A 16,541-nucleotide genomic window follows, 5' to 3' on the forward strand; every position below is an offset into this window, starting at 1 on the left:
AAAAAAAAACAGAATAAAGAGGGAAAAAAAGGGAAATGCAGCGATTACTATATTTCCTATTTCCTCACTTAAGGCACCCCCCCCCTCCAATTTCCAGCAAATATATTATTTTTTTTGGAGAAAAGTGTGCAGTGTAGGCGAGAAAAATATGATATATAATCTGAGCACCACTTCTTTGAACTACTATTGTGGTTTTCTTGGAAATGCAGTTTAGAAACTGCTCAAGTGTTTCCTTGGTATCATTCTCACTCTCATAAATCTTTACCCTCTTCCTGTATTGGCCTGATTTTGCCATTACGTGAGCAGAGCAAGAGAGGAACCGTGAAACAATGGAAAAATTACCAGTATGGTTTGGCTTCTTCCCTTGTTTAATTCAAAAGGAATATGTACATTTTGTTTCTGACATCTAGCTGCAAAAGCAGATACACGTCTCTTCAAGGGAAAGTCTATAAACCATGGCTGATTTTCCAAAGCAAGCAGGTCAGATGGTCAGAAATAACAACTGGTGAAGCTCAAAAAGCCCAGTGATTTAAGAAATAAACGCACTCTATCACTCTTACACATTGGAAAGATTAAATATCACGATGTCCTTTTTTCCGTCACCCACGCAGTCTTTTCCGGTGTTGCAATAAAAGTGTCTGTCACTGCAAGCAACATAACTCCTGGAACATATCCATTATGAGGAAACCAGGTTAAAATGTTTCCGTGGATGAAATAATTCCCAATTACAACCTTGTGGATCCCGCGAAACATGGTAGTTTTAGAGACCTTTGGATTTTTGTGCTAAAGGGCCTAGTTTGTTATAAGGCATTTATGGGGCTTTGTGGCTTATGATGAGTAGGGGGATTCTCAAGGCACTTTCTCGACATCTGTGTATTGTTTCCTAAATGCCCTGTGTAATAGGTAGGTGTTATCAGCTCCATTTTAAATAGGGAGGAGCTGAGGCATACTGCAGACATGTGACCTTGCTACTAGGCATCTTAGGACTTCAAAATTTTCAAAGCAAAATTGACCCCGTTAGCTGTAGTTAAACTGGACATGAGGCAGTCCCTGACAATGCAGTGTTATTTGAGACACATTATCAGAAAGCAGAAGTCATTAGAAACCAAGGACTTGGATGCAAGAAGCTGTGACATATGGCTGGTCATCCAAGACCTAATTTCTGGAGCCAAACCTACCTATTCCCCAAGGAGTAGCAAGCCATGGGCCTCCTCTGTAATCCAGCTCCTAGAAGGACCGGTAGAAAACCCTGGAAGGAATCTCACAGGTATTTCATCTTTCCAGTTCCCCCTTGTGCATTTGTCATGAAAATGGGGTAAGCTGTCCACATCATATCCCTCTCTTCTATACAGATCAAGGGCATCACCTGGTAGCATCTGTTAGGGCAGGGAGTGGTTTAAGTCAGCCTGACCCATTATATACACAGCTTTTCTGGTACATGCAGTGCTTAAAAACCAGGTCCTTGTCCTTTGTTTCCTGAGGGGAGTCTTCCACATCTAATAATACTAATAAGCAACACTTAGCACTTACGTAGGCTTCACAACTTCTGAATACCATACTCCCATCAGTTAATCTCTTATACCACCCATATGAGCAAGTAGTATACTTAGGGTAGGTGGAAAGATATTATTAGGCCTGGACATCTGGCAACCCTTCACCTACATCAGCAGCTGCCAGATATTCAGCTACCGCCTTCCTCTTTTGTAAAGGAAGTTGTCTTCAGGAGACCGAGGCTCTTAACTTCTCTGGCAAACAGGGCAGATGGTCAAAAATAACGATTGCTGAGTCTCAAAAAGCCCAGTGATTCAAGAAATAAACTTACTTCATCGCAAACACCCTTACACATTTGAAAGATTAAATATCATGGTGTCCTTCACTGTCTCCGAAAAAATCATGGCCACTGTGCCATCTAAAGAAGTTAACATGCAGATGATTGAGAAGAGGATGGTCTAATCCCTGTGTGAATTAGATGTTGGTCTTATCTACCCTAGGCAGCTTCTGTAAGGTGAAGTACAAACAGTCAAAAAGCCTGAGGCTGAATTGATTCAGTCTTTGCAAGTTAGTCAAAGCTGCAAAGATTGAATCAATAAGCAAATGAACAGACATTCACTTTTGAGTCAACAAATGCAGCTACATGCCTGCAGTGGCTCAAGTTAGAAGCCGGGTGGTGCTACAGCATGGCTCTCTGGTGTTACCAGATTTGCCCATTACTTTGGGGTGTGCTTATTTATTAGGGATACATTTCTAGGGTCTCAGTAATTCTGTCAACGTGCTGCTTGTGTTTCTATATGGAGCTGTATCTCTCCCTTCTGCAAGCCCTCACCCCCAGTGGAGCTATCTTGCAGGACTCAGTCTCAATGAGGCTGGGTTCCTCCAGTCACCAAATCAGGCATACACACAAACACACACAGATTAACGTGACACGCCTGACCCGGCTGGGTTGATCAGCATGGACAGGCTGACACCCTTATATGCCACGAATCAGTTCATTAAGGTAACAATAAACTGCAGTCAGACACGAGCACACGGGTGAGCAGAATCCCTCTGAATCCGGCTCGGTGTCCAGCTGACACCCTCATGGGCCAGCATTCAGTTCATAAGGGCACATCCAAGTCAAACTGGGTCAATCAGCCTGTGCAAGCTGATCCCCTTATGTGTTTCAAACTCAGCACGTCCCAATCTTTGGCCTCTTGATAAGCAGACCCCACAGTATTTTTGGGCTACACAGGGATCTTTAGTTTAAGTAAAAGAAGCATTGCTGCAGAGCATGGGAGTAAAGAGAATCAGAGAAGGAAAAATATACCCAGTTACTACCGGTTTGACTATAAAAGTTATTTATTGCTAAGCATATGAAATATGTATAATGGTACTAATAGTAATAGCCATGTGAAGGAAAAACAAACACAAGCAATTACAATACTACCCTGGTTTCACTAAGTATTTGGGGAAACTTAGCTCAAGCTTAACTAATACAGTTCAGGTTCAGAAATTTATGCCTGGAGAGAAAAGAGAGAGAGAGCGCTGGGATCTCACCAGTCCAAGGTACTCAAGTCTCAAAGCTGACAGGTAAAATTCCTAGCACAGTCCTTGAAGGGAGACGATCTGTTCTTCCAGCATCCCAAGAACAACAGGGGATGGTGTCAGCACACGATTTTTCTTCTTGAAGCACACACACTGCTGCTTTTTTACAGATTTTTATACCCTCAGTTCAGCTGCTTCGAAGCATTCTCAATAGTGTAAATCATTGTCTTTTCTCTTGACAAGGGGTTATCTGGTTTGGAACATCTCAAGGCAGCATCAGGATTTTGGATTTTTACTTGTTGTGAACAAGCCTCAGCTTAGCATGACTTTTCCAGATCTTACTGTAGTCTTTTAACAGACTTAAGGCAATTATTGGAGTGTTCATAACCTTTGGGCAGGAAGACTTCCACCAGTCGACCTGGGAAAAGTATGACAACAATTGTGGTCAGGGCTCCAACGGGCTGGACGCTGTGATGAACTCTTTACCATTGTTCAAATGTTGCCCATACCCCCTCGGACTCAGTCTCTTGCCTCAGCATTCCCTAACCCTGCAACCGAGTTTTAGTCAATCAAGTTTAAATAGGCCTCCCATAGTGGGACCGGGGAATGTATGGCCTGAGATGCCTATTAAACTTAGAGGTGTGTGTGTGTCGGGGCGGGGGAAAGTCCTTTGTAAATCCAGATTAGAACTGGTCTGATAAATGCTGAGCTGGGTGTGTGTAAATGTGGGTTGATTAGCATTTGGAGCACAGATTCCCCATCATGCAGTGCTCCCCTGCTTCTCTGATCCCAGAATTCACTGCAGTCTCTGCTGCAGGCTTTCTGTTCTCCATCTCTCATGTAAATGAATGGTCATCTGGTTCCATCTCGGATGCAAATGAGACCTAGGGCAGTTGTTTCACTCTTGTCACCGTTATCTGGAGGGTCTTAGGTGCGTCTCCCACTGCATCTTGATCAGTTTCATTTATGTAGAGAAGGGGAGGGAGGGGGAATTCTTTGTGAGTCAGACAGACTGCATCCTGTGCCAGGTTGCCAAGAACACACAGCTGAGACATAACACTGGCATGTAGCCAGCATGGGCTGTGTGCTCATTTCCTCTTCCTGCTGCCCCCTGAGGTCGCTGGGATTCGCAGTCCACAATCACAGCAGCCGGACCCTGCAGGGCTGCTCATCGCTTCCTCTTTCTGCTTTCAGGTATGTCTGGGATGTGTAGTCCACAGTCGCTGCCAGCACTAAGCCAGCAGGGCAGGGCAGCTTCGTACTCAGGGGAAGGGAAGTTTATCCCTAGACCCCAGCAGGGGTTTGCCTGGGGGGCCAGTGAGCCAGCCCTCACTGCTCTGGCTAGGAGCAGAGGGATGGGGCCAGCCCTGCTCTCTGGAGCAGACAGTATAGCCCAACCCAGGGCTGGAAAATACTGGGATGCTGGGGGACTCAGATTTAACTTGAAGCAGGAAGGGGTCTAGGACAGCAGTTTCATAAACCTGTTTAACCTAAATCAGTTAAGTCCAATACTACATTGAACCAAGTTCATCTTAAACCAGTTTCAGTCATTTTGAAACTGGTTTATGTGCACTGAACTTGTATTCTGTTACAGGTTTAAACCAGTTTCTGATCACTTAAGCCAGTTTATGTGTAACTTCTGTCCCTAACCCAAGAGGGAAGCTACCAAAGAGTGTGCACGCTGGTGTGGTTCCTAGCAGATCCATACGACTGCCCTTAATCAGTCGTGTTGGCAGCGTGCCTTGAGCTGCACAGCTTCTAACGAGATTGTGGCAACTGGCAGAAGGTGCCAGCATGCCTTACACATCTTCTGCCAGCTGCTGGGCAGTGCCAGAAGTTTTTTGGTCAGAAATGAGAAAGAAGGGGTTCTTCTGCTCCACAGCAGCTTGGGGTGCAGACATGCACATGGTGTTGCTAGCAGAACTACATGGTGTAGACCAGGCCTTACTCTGGTAGCTGGTGTTTAGCTTTGTGCTCAGATCAGTGCAGTTCAATGGTATCAGAATCTCCTGAGTTTCTGGGTTTGAAACTTTGGTCCAAAATGTTGGAACTCACACAAGTTGGTGGTCTTATATCGACACCCTGTTGTGCCAGAACCTGGTGCAAACTCTTCTGTTTCTGACCCCCCCCACCCAAAATGGGCCCTCTCCTGCTTGGGATCTGACAGGGAACCACAAATATGTTGGTGGGTTTGGAGGTTGGTATCTGTATCCAAATTAAACCATTTTCCCCAAATTTGAGTGGGTTGAGATTTCAGGTTCTCACCTTGATCCATCTCTGGTTCCAGACAACTGGTGATAGTATAAGCAGTTGAGGTCAGTGTTCATATTGGTTGTAGGAGGAAAATGGAATGGAATTGGTATTTACACCACGGCCAGAATCCTACTGGGGCCAGTTTGCAAACAAAAAAGTTAAAAAGTCATTTTTTGGGTTCACGCAGCCTCCTTCCCGCCCTCAAGCTGTGAAACTTAAATATTGTTGGGGGGGGGGGGGGGGGGGGGGGGCGCAAAGGGTTTCAACTAACAAACCAGTTCTCTAAGTGTAGGTCAATAATCATGAGAGATTTTGTAAATTTGGTATGTTTTGGGCTCAGAAGTTATTAATGCAAAAGTTACTTTAGTTACTGGTTGACAACCTAACCACTGTTTCTTTTGTTCAAAGGTTTAGCAGGAAGTCGTCGAGTTTATACGAAAATAAATCTGAGACATCAAGCCTGGAGATGTCCAACAACAGGAACAGGAACTCCAGTCCCAGCACCAGACAAAAGAGAGGTAGGAGTTAGAGGTAGCAAGGAACATGACCCCCCCAGCAGGTGATTTTTGTATCCTTGCAGTACTAGCCATGAAATGTGACCTGGGTTACTTCCAAGGGACGTTGTTCAAAGGATTCAAGCACACCATTCAAATCATGCTTTTACAAAATGTCTGAGCAATACAGCTCGTTCCACTGTGATTTATTTTTCGTACCAATGAAGGCAGTTTGTTGGTTGGTTGAAAATGCAGCCTCCAGAATTTGCAACCTGCATAATGGGGTGTGACTTTTGTGCCTGAGAAGTGGAATGTAAATCTGTCCATAAACAGCGGCAAAACCGACTCCTCTATTCGTGGCGTTGAGAGTGAATACAAAATGGAAACAAACGGCGTGGATTGCATTTAGATTTTTTTTAAGTCTCTGCTTCAGTGATCTACGGGGCTAGCTAGCAATAGGACATCCTTTCTTGAAAAGATGATTTTGTTTTTACTTGACTCTGTCCTTTTTGTCTCTGTGCTGGATATCAGCCATGTTTAATTTAAAAAATGTTTAATGACTTTTAACAAATGGCTTTGTTTTATTTCAAAGGGATGCTTTTTATCGCTCGCTCGCTCTCTCAGCAGCATGTGTGGTCACTTGGACGTTCCTTGTATTTATCATAGAGAAGTACAGCAGATATATTTTATTCAGTGCAGGGCAAAGTAAACTTCACAAAATAAACCACTGATTCTTATGCCAAGAAGTATGCTGGCAGCAATCCAACAGGAAGCCACTGTCAGACAGAGCGTCCTCGTAAATATATATTTGTTTTAGGAATTAAAGGGAGGTAAATTTGAATAATAACCGAAAAAGAGCAACACATCCGAGTTTTATTTTCCCTAATGAAAACTGGCTTTCTACCAAAACAAAAAGCTTTGCAAAAAAATGCTGATTTTGGCCAAACTTTTTTTCTGGATTTTTGATGGAAAAAAAAAAAAAGTTCCTGAAATTTTCAATGTGAAAAGGTTTTAGTGTAAAAAAGATCTTTTTCCTGATAAAACATTGTGTTTTTTTCCCCATGAAAATTCTTCTAAAAACTGTCATAAGATGTTGGTTGAAAATCTTTTTTTTCCCCGTTTCTCGTTGAAATGTAATAATAATTTTCTCCAAAAACATTGTAATTTTGTAATTGTAATTTTGCGTTCAGCTCTGTTTCTAGCTGAATCGAGCTGCTTTCTCAGAATTTCCCAAGTTAGTCATCTTAGTTTCTGGCCTGGTAAGCAGCTCCCACTGACGTTAACTGGAGCGAAAGGTGTTTTGTGTGTTCGAACCCTACGGGTGAATCTCAGTTCTTCCATCTACCAATGAGTCCGTCATAGAGCTCCTGGTGGGAGCACGTCTCCTCACTTCAATCAGGAGCCCTGTCTTGGTACCCCAGTCCTTTCCATGTCCATGAAAGCTATTGGAGAGATGAGCAGTGAGTCCATCTTTGTAGGAGCCCAAGTTGGATCTGTGGGCTTCATTACTGGATAGTTAGCCCATGCGAGAAGGAAAAAAGGACACCTTCAGCTTTTCAGAATGGAAACAGGTAACTATTCTCATCACTTGAAATTCAAAGCTAGGCAGAGGGCCAGCAAAGAGCCCACGTACCACTCAAAAGTCCTACTTGCATCCTACGTTGAGGATCTACGTGAGCCTTAACTTGGTACATAGCATGCGACTCTCTGCTGGCCCACGGCAAAATGTCACCACTGCATATATGTGCAGTGACAGCCTATGCCAGGGCTCCTGGCATTGAGCACCAGGCGATGCTGCTAGATCAGGCAGGTTATATTGGTATGCTACAGGCAGTTGGCTACTAGGTTAAACAGTGTCTCGTCTCTGCCACATGCCGACTCCAGCCTTCAATTTTACATCATGTCAGTCTGAAATTATTTTCAGGTGTGGTTACTTCCTTCAGGTGTTATGGAAAAAAACAACAACCATGATTACTGGCAGTTATTATTTTAACTTCCTCACTCTTACAGATTTCCAAGAACTGCTCATTAGAATTAGGGCCTGTGATGAGAAGTCATCTGCATGTAGCGTAGCATTGTGCCTGGACCGGACTTTTAAATTGATTTAATCCACATGGAAGCTGGCTTACTGCAGTTTTTGCCTGCAGGAAAAAAATGAAAGCTTCATGGCTGTTCAAGGTGTTGTACTGTGCGGTAGGTCCAACTTGTAACCGGTGCATGGCACTGAGAAGCAAAGTGGGAGCTTGCAGTCAAAAAGCCCTAATGTGCATCTCAGCACGCGATATAACACATAGTTAAGGGCTTCATTTCTTTTTTCCCCTCTGTCCAGCTGAATTAAAACTTCATTGAGGTGAAAACCCACCATTTTAATTTTTTTTTTAAATGTGTCTTAGCATGTGGTCCTGAAGGCCTCTTGTGAACAAATTTGCTTGGCTTTTAAATAAGTGGACTGCAAAGGGACCTTAATTTCCAAGTTCTGGGCGTCTTTATAACCCGATCCTTTTGCATTCCTTGAGAGAGTCCTTTCAAAGTACACGCGGGATTATGGATCGTCTCTGTTGCCTAACCGCACGTCTGCCAAACAGGAAGTGATGGGATGCGCTTTTTTGGAACCACAGTCTATCTGTCCGTCACGTGTCAGTCTGGATATTAGTTGGATTCATTGTCTCTCCGTGTTTCCCTTGTATTTCAGGTCTTCATGTGTGTCTCCTTAGTGGTAATCACCTTGACAGCATGTGAAGCATTGTGTGTTGGCTCAGAGGCAGGAGAACTGGCTCCTGTGGCTTCTGCTCCTTGTTCTGCCGTATACTCCCCTTTGCGACCTGCCTGTTTTAGGGGGCAGGTGTGAAATTTGGCAGCTGTGTTTTGGGGTCAGGTCCATCCCTTTCATTATTATAGATGTGGGTAACTGGGCGTCTGCTCTTTTTGGAAGCCCAGGGTCACGGGATCCGGCCCCAACTACGACTTTTTGCTGCCACTGTAATTGTCAGGGAGCATGGGTGACTGGTATGAGAGTTTGATGGGTATGTCAATACATACACCCCCACCAATCAAGTAACGCAGTGACAGAGTATCATTGTAAGCCAGCCAAATAGCATGGAGGCTGTTGGAAAGACTCCAGCAGGTAAGGCTTAAATCACACCAAGCTCAGTGTTGATACCAAAGCGATGAATCAGTGCATGAAGGCTACAGATACTCCCATACTAGAAAGCTTCATCTCTTGTTTCTCACTGGAGCCATGGGCTACCCATTAAGAGCACAGTGATGCTTTTTCATGGCAGAAGGCATCAGATCTTCTTTTTTTTTTTAAAGTTAGCTTGCTACTGACCTGTCTTTTCCTTTGAGACTAGCTGCATCCCCTCATTTTTATTTATTTATTTATTTATTTTTGGTTTTATGCTCCATCGAAACTTGGTGAGCCAAAGTCTTCCCAGGTAGCACGCCATCAGCCTGTCCTGGGATCTACTTGGCTCAGCTATTTAACTTCCCTGGCTGCGTATCACCATTTTAATCGATTAACTGTTGCACAGGCTTGAACGTAACCCAAAGGATTTGTTTTGTCATCCCGCGCTAGCCTCTCCTTTCCCATAACCTGGGAGGTTGACCCTTCCTTCCTTATCTCTTTTTCCCTTTCCATCTCTCTCCTAGCTGATGCTTCTACCAGCCTTAACCTTGAGCACACAGCTCTCGCTAGAAAGCGATTCACATTACAAGGTCTTTCCAACCGCCGAGCTCCGCCCAAAGGTAAAATTGCCACATGCAGCATTTGGTCTCTGGCTGTCTATGTCCTGCCTGCAATCCCATGATGTTCTCTCCATCTCATTGTGCCATCCATCACTGCCTCCTACAGTGCTGCTGCATCCCATCAAAGCACACTTGTCCGATACACGCACACGTTGCACTTCTCAAAGACTCTTCCACAAAAAGGCCTCGTTGGGAGTATCAACAAAGGGGTGGTTGATGATGACACTTAGGCAAGTATAACTAACTAGGTCTGCAACAGTGAATTTTTTTTTTCTCTTTGTCTTTCTGAAGTTCACAGCTGTAAAAGAATCCAGTAAGCCAGACACACTTGCACGCACACACAACTAAAATAATCCTTCTTTGGTAGTGTATTGAGTGGGTGGAGGGGGGAAAGTCCAGTTACTGTGCACCATGCTGCCTTCTGAGTTGCTATGCTAAATTGTTCAATTTTTTAGGCATCACTTGGGTTGAAGGAGAAGCTTTGCTCAGAGACTGAGAAAGTTTGGGGTGGTTCACTCAGGGAACTGTCATCAGGAGGTGTGCAGCTTCGTCCATGTTACCTGACTTAATCAGGTCATTTCTCTGTGGGCCTCCTTCTCTTCCTCCATACAAGAGGGTGTTGTGAGTCTTAACGCACGAGTGCTTGGGAAAACTGTAAGATCTGAGGATAGAAGGCGCTATCTTAGGATTGCTGTGTCAGCAGGAGACCTTGGGAGGAAAAGAAGAGCAATATACAGGGAAGAAAATGAGCAATGAAGTCTGTGAGCAGTTGTCTGCCATGACTGTAATTCTGTTTTCTTTTGTTTCATACGTGATGTTTTCTTTCTAGGTCCACCTTGTGGTCAGAGGTGAGGTGAAGGGTAATGGAGGATTATTACCATCAGGACAGGGGAGATGTTGAGGAATAGACACCAAAGAGAAGGACTGCATTTAAAGCAGGGACGGGCAATTATTTCAGGCGGAGGGCTGCTTACTGAGTTTTGGCAAGCCATCGAGGGCCACATGACAGGCAGCCAGGGGCAGATAAATATTCATTTTCTAAATTTTGTAGGGGCCCCGCAGGCCAGGTAGAATGGCTTGGTGGGCTGCATCTTGCCCACCCCGATTTAAAGTGTGTCAGAGTAGAAGAGACCTCACCAAGAACCGAAGCAACCTCCTAGCTTTGACGCGGGGCCGAAGCAGCAGGAGAGGCAGGGTGCAGGCCACAGAGCCCAGTTCTGGACTTTGGGGGCAGGAAGGATGGTGGTTTGGAGACCTCAAGAAGCTGGCCGCATGTGTAGAGCGTGTGACTCCATTGCAACAGCTCTGCTGGCTGGGTACATAATGTCTTCTGGGAGGCACTGGCTGTTAAAGGGCACATCACCATGTACTTACCCTTGGCTACCAGGTAGTAGCCAAAGCCTTTTGTCACTTGTAGAGCTGGCATTGCTCTGGCTGCAGAGCGAGGGGGACCTGCTGCCCAGGGGAGTGGGGAGTGTGGATACCCAATTCTGCCAGCAAAACTATGCAGTGCAAACTGGACCTCATCCTTTGTGAGATCCTTCTTCTCTTCCTGCCCTGAGACTCCTGTGTTTTGGGCAGAGCCGTGGAGCCAGACTCCCTGTACAACAGTGCTATCCTCGGGGAGCACGTGCATTATTAGGCCCTTGCCCCTTGGAAGTGCATAGAGCTCTTAACTTCCACTGGGTGCATCTACACGAGACGCTAAAGGCACAGTGGACTAATTCTACTGCTCATTAGCGTGGCAGGCAAAAACCGTGCTAATGCACAGTAGGATTACTCTACCGCACATTAGCATCACAAAAAAGCATGCACCAGTGCTACTGTGCAGCAGCACTGATTATGACACATTAAGTTTAGTATCTGTTACTACTGGGCATTTATACACATACATTTGTCTGCTCTGATGTGACGGATCTCCAGCATGTTAATCTGTTATGATTAATGACAGATGCTAATCGTGCGATTAATCACATGTGAGCTGCGTCGCATGCATTTGTATAAATGGTGAATGCACATCAGCGCTAGGACAACGGCGGTGGTACACTTTTGATCTAAAACCCCTTTGATGTGTTTTAATTCAGAAGCGCGCTGCCGCCATTTTCTCAGCTTTTAAAAGTTCCCGGTGCTGTGGCACAAGCACATGTACAAATGCCCACAGGTACGAAACTTATTGCACCATAATAACAGTGCATTAATGAACATGTAGACGCTCCCACTGACTTGCAACATCAGGTTCTTACCTGTTCATTTGACGGAGATGAAGTACACGCATCATGCAGGTGCTTGCGGCTTTCAATGTGTTGGTCTCTTCAGTGATGAGTCACTCATTTTGATTTTGGGCTGGCATGGAAGAAAGCCAAGGTGGTGACTGCAATATATCTAGGATGTGAGGAGGTCTGGTTGACCGCTGCCAGCACCCTGTGTAGCAATGACTTCTAACTGCACTACCACTGTCAAGAAGGGCTCATCATGAGCTGCAAAGGAGAAGTTTGAGCTAGGACAGTGACAAGGTTAGATTGGAGCAGCCATTCCTGCGCAGACACCTTTGCTGAACTCACACCATGAACGCAGGTCCTGGAAAGAAAACTCCTATTTAAGAACAAATAGCTATTTTTGCCTTGACCTCTTTCTCCAATTCAAAACTCCCAGAGAAGTCAATGACTGTCCTGATCTTTTAAAGTCATCTGGTATGTGTCCAAAAGGGGGTGCTGCGTTTGGGTGAGAAAACCAACATCCTATACTCAATCCATGACCTGGAAAAAGGAAATACTAAAGAAGAACTATGACTAGAAAAAGATGTCACCTTTGCGCCATAACAATTTTTATGGTGGCACAAAGCAAAAGTAAATAGATGCCCATGCCCTTTGCTGCAACACAAGTGCCTTTGCTTGTGGCTGCAACAAAAGATAGTAATAATTCATGCTGCATTATCATGGCAGACGTCTATTTGTTGTTTGGCAAGAGAGCATGGGCAGCCTGGAGCTGCCTGCACCCTTCAGCTGCCCCAGGCAGGTGCTTCTGGAGCTTGAGGGGCCAAAACCAGCATCTCATAAATTCCCACAATGCCTGGGAGTGCCTGGACAGCTTTCCCCTCTTGCAGAGATGCACCCCCAAGATTTCCCCAGGCGCGTCTCTGTATGAGGGGAACCTCGGCTTTTCCTGCTTACAGAGAAGCGCCCTGGAGATTCCCAAGGGTGCACCTCTGTAAGCAGGGCGCACATTGCCTCTTGTCCTGCATATAATCAAGAGGCAGGACAATAAGCAACATGCATTTCATCCGATGAAGCAGACATCCAGGCACAGCTGGTCTGCTTCATTTGGCAACATCTATTTATTCCCTATTTATAGACCATAGCTGAGAAGTGGACATTTGAATGACTGTTCCTGATTCTGCTCTCAGGTGCAGCAGTGTAAGCATGGAGTAACTCCAGCACAATCGTGTGTTGTAACTGTCAGCAGCTCTCAGCCTGTTCTTTATGCTAAAAGCTTGAGCTCAAAATCTTTGCACCAGCAAGGTCCAAGGATGCACCTGAAACACACACCAGCGAATAACTTTTCACACCGAAGTCGGTGGGACCACGGCTCCAAGTAGATTTACCCACACGCCAGTTTGTGGAGTGGAGCATGTCTGAGGATCCTTTGCATGTTTGAAATGTCACCTGCCTTGTGGCACTGTCCAGATGCACATCTGGAATTAGTCCAGATGTATCTGTCATCACATGTAGAGCTACTAGTCTGGGGTAAGCGGGGGCTGCTCACAACGACGTCGCTGCAAGTTGTGTCTTTATATTAGAATGGAGATACCAAAGGGACCACATTCGAGCTGGTGCAGTCAATACAGGCAGAAAAGCCTAATTGCCTGCAATGGATCCACCTTGATTTACAACTGCTGAGATTCTTGGCCCAGATTTTTAGGAGCATGACGTCAGCTCACTCCTGAGAAGTACAGTCTAGGCCTTTGCCCCTCGGTCTTTGTATTTTGGGTGCGTCTCAACTCAGAGGAAACGGTTCCAATATTTTTTCTTTCCACGTAACCCATCAGTCAGTCTGCCTCATGTAACTGCCACGCTCATCTGTGTTTTGCAGTCGTACGAACACTAGGTTAACACTAAAGCTTTACCTGACATTGGGTTCCCTCCTGCAGGGCCAAGGTTGGTATCACTGCAACTGCTTTAAAATACGTTTTTTCTGTGCGTTTCGTTTGCCAGTATATCTGTTCCCCAGCACTTCTAAGGGGAGCAACTTAGTGGGGAGGGTTTGGGGTGGAGGGGTTACCCTTTCTCAAATCCTGCTTTGCTTGGGACCTGTATACCCTCCTCTGCTTCCTAAGCTCTAACCCTGCCATGCGCTGCATGTGTCTGTCCTCCCAGATGCAGAAGCTAAGGAGAGAGAAGTCACCCGCCGCTTTTCCCTAGCCTCCTCCATCAACACCACAGTTAACACATCTGCTCTGACCAAAGGTACCGTCACCCCACCTGTGCAGTTCCCCTCTTCCTTCCCCATGCTGAGCAGGGACTGTTGGGTGTCTCCCGCTCCCGTTGAAAGAATAAGTCTGCTCCTGAGGCTCAGGTTTTAGAACTGGAGAGGGGTTTGACAAATGAGCCAGAGCATGTAATCCAGAGGCCGGCAATCTCTTCAAGTCACAGGCCAGAACAACCCAGCTCCGGCCCAGAACGGCTGGGTGGCTTTGGCATCACATCAGTGATGGCGGGGGCTTTCCCTGCACCCCCCTGGAGCCATGCAGCTGGGAGCTGCGCCCGCGCTGCTGCTGCTGCTTATTCCAATCCCTGGCTCCCTGGCTGAGGTATGAATGCAGCTTCCAGCTGAGGGGGGAGATGTGCCAGGGCTGGGCAGCTAGAAGCTGCATCCACACTGCTGCTGTTTCCAGCTGATCTGGCTTGCAAGCCGTCTGTTGTCAACCCCTGCTGTAATCTGCAGAAACAAATAGGCTTAGCTTGATCATACGTTTATCACGTACGTGCATGTATCCCCAAGGTGTAAAGATGGTGGTTTGCTCCAATTCCCAAAGAAGCACTGCAAAGACCCAAAGTGAGTTTTATGAACACAGACTCCAAATTTTGGCTAAAACGGGATTTGGTTCCAAACTTCTCCTTGCCAAAGATCGCTTCCCCGCCTCTCCTTGCAGATGCTTGGGATCCTTGCTGAGAAAGCAAAGAGCATTTCACTGTGCAGCGCTCGTCAGCTTGAGATCATGCCAAAACCGGGATGCAATAGGTGTCGCTTTTGAAGCAAAACTGTAACTGCACTTTGACGGTGCATCCTGGGGTATCTGAGCCCCTTTGGAAAGCACTTGCCAAAAACCTGTCTGGATCACTGAAATTATTGGGATAAGGGAAACGGCAGCTTCTTTCGCAGAATTGCGATTGGTAACAAGTAGCCATAATGGTTTCATCTCTGACATACATGAAATACAGTAAAACAGTTGGTTATACAATACCAACAGTTACGCATTCCTGTACCAGACTTTGGAGGAGAGGTATATAATACGGGAGAGTATTAAATACAGCTTGTACACGGTTACAAGTTAGTACAAAAAACATTGCCATTCAGATAACCCAGGTCAGGGTAACCTAGGATTTACTGAGGTTAAACTGAATTTCAGTGAGATTTCTCCAAAGCCCCTAAGGGAGTTAGATGGGAATTAGCCAGTGGGGTTTGGACACTTCGCTTCCTTGGATGCTTTTTTGTGAACTAGCATTTTAGTTTGTTTGGGGAAATGCCCGATTTGCCCACGTTTCCAAACATAATTAAATGTTTCCAAATGATGTGTGCCTTTAGGAGCATTAGTTTCATTGGAAATCAATAGATTCATAGATGTAGGGGTGGAAGGGACCTTGTAGATCTTCTAGTCTGACCCCCTGCCTGGGCAGGAGAGAAAACTGGGCTCAAATAGGAGGTAGGCTACCAAGTGACACAATTTAGGCTCTTCAGTCACACAGGTGCTTTCCACTATTTTACCCTTTGTTGGTTCCTGTGATGAGGGGAAGGGGCTGCTGTGTTTTCCGTAAGGATAGGTTTTCTGCAAGAAGCAGCAGCTGGGATTTGATCCCGCTCTCCCCGAGGTCAGTAGGAGTGCTGTTGTTGAGTTCAGGATTGATCAGGATGGATGCAGCTCAAAAGATGTTCCACGGATATTCACAGCAGCCAAAGCGGGGGTTTCCCTTCCAGCGCTCTCTTCCCACAAAGCGTCTCTCAGACAGCGCTGGGAATGCTCATGGAAGGAGGACATTTCAAGTGAAGATCGGACTGGACTTTGCATGTCCCAAGCTCACGAATGCAAGTGTTTGCCTCGGGATCCTGTTTCCAAGGGTTGTTTCCATCCTGCGATAGAACAAGCCTGCCATGACATTCGCAGGGGCACCCCACTCGCACCAGACTCCTCCCAAACAACTGAGAGATCAAGGCCTATTTGCAGAAAGCTTTGCTGAAATTATTTTGAGCTCAGAAAAAATTGAGAAAAGCCCATGCTGGAGGTGGGAAATTTACAGACTGAAAGAGAAAAAGCTCACCGCCAGGCTCAAGACCCTTATTTTTCTTGCAGTTGGTCTCAAATTGCCCTAACGAATTGGAAGCATACTATTTCCCGTGCAAAGAAGGAATGAGCCTTTGAAGGGAGCTATAGTAGGTCTGCCAAGGGAGCGAGGGGTATTGCCAGGGAAAAGGTCCTTTCATAGCCTCCCATCCTCATTTCAGCTCTAGCTCCAGAAATGGAAGACTGCTTGCCTTTTTGGATGTGAGTGGGCAGGTGCGATATACAGTGCCATTCAGTGATGGAGGCAATGGGAAGGAATAGACACAGGGAGCCTTTGAAGGGAGCTATAGTAGGTCTGCCAAGGGAGCGAGGGGTATTGCCAGGGAAAAGGTCCTTTCATAGCCTCCCATCCTCATTTCAGCTCTAGCTCCAGAAATGGAAGACTGCTTGCCTTTTTGGATGTGAGTGGGCAGGTGCGATATACAGTGCCATTCAGTGATGGAGGCAATGGGAAGGAATAGACACAGGGAAAG

General features: G+C 45.9%; 1 protein-coding gene across 1 annotated transcript in view; it reads left to right on the forward strand.

The window, feature by feature from the left end:
• Positions 1–16,541, forward strand: part of MCF2L2 (MCF.2 cell line derived transforming sequence-like 2) — a 219,630-nt gene that overhangs the window by 190,887 nt on the left and 12,202 nt on the right. Inside the window, exon 26 of the mRNA XM_025195968.1 lies at positions 5,683–5,792. Within this exon, the coding sequence (XP_025051753.1) occupies positions 5,683–5,792 (110 nt within the window). The remainder of the gene's footprint in view (positions 1–5,682; positions 5,793–16,541) is intronic.

The sequence above is a fragment of the Alligator sinensis genome, unplaced genomic scaffold (genome assembly GCF_000455745.1).
Source record: "Alligator sinensis unplaced genomic scaffold, ASM45574v1 scaffold301_2, whole genome shotgun sequence".
NCBI classification, from domain to species: domain Eukaryota; kingdom Metazoa; phylum Chordata; order Crocodylia; family Alligatoridae; genus Alligator; species Alligator sinensis.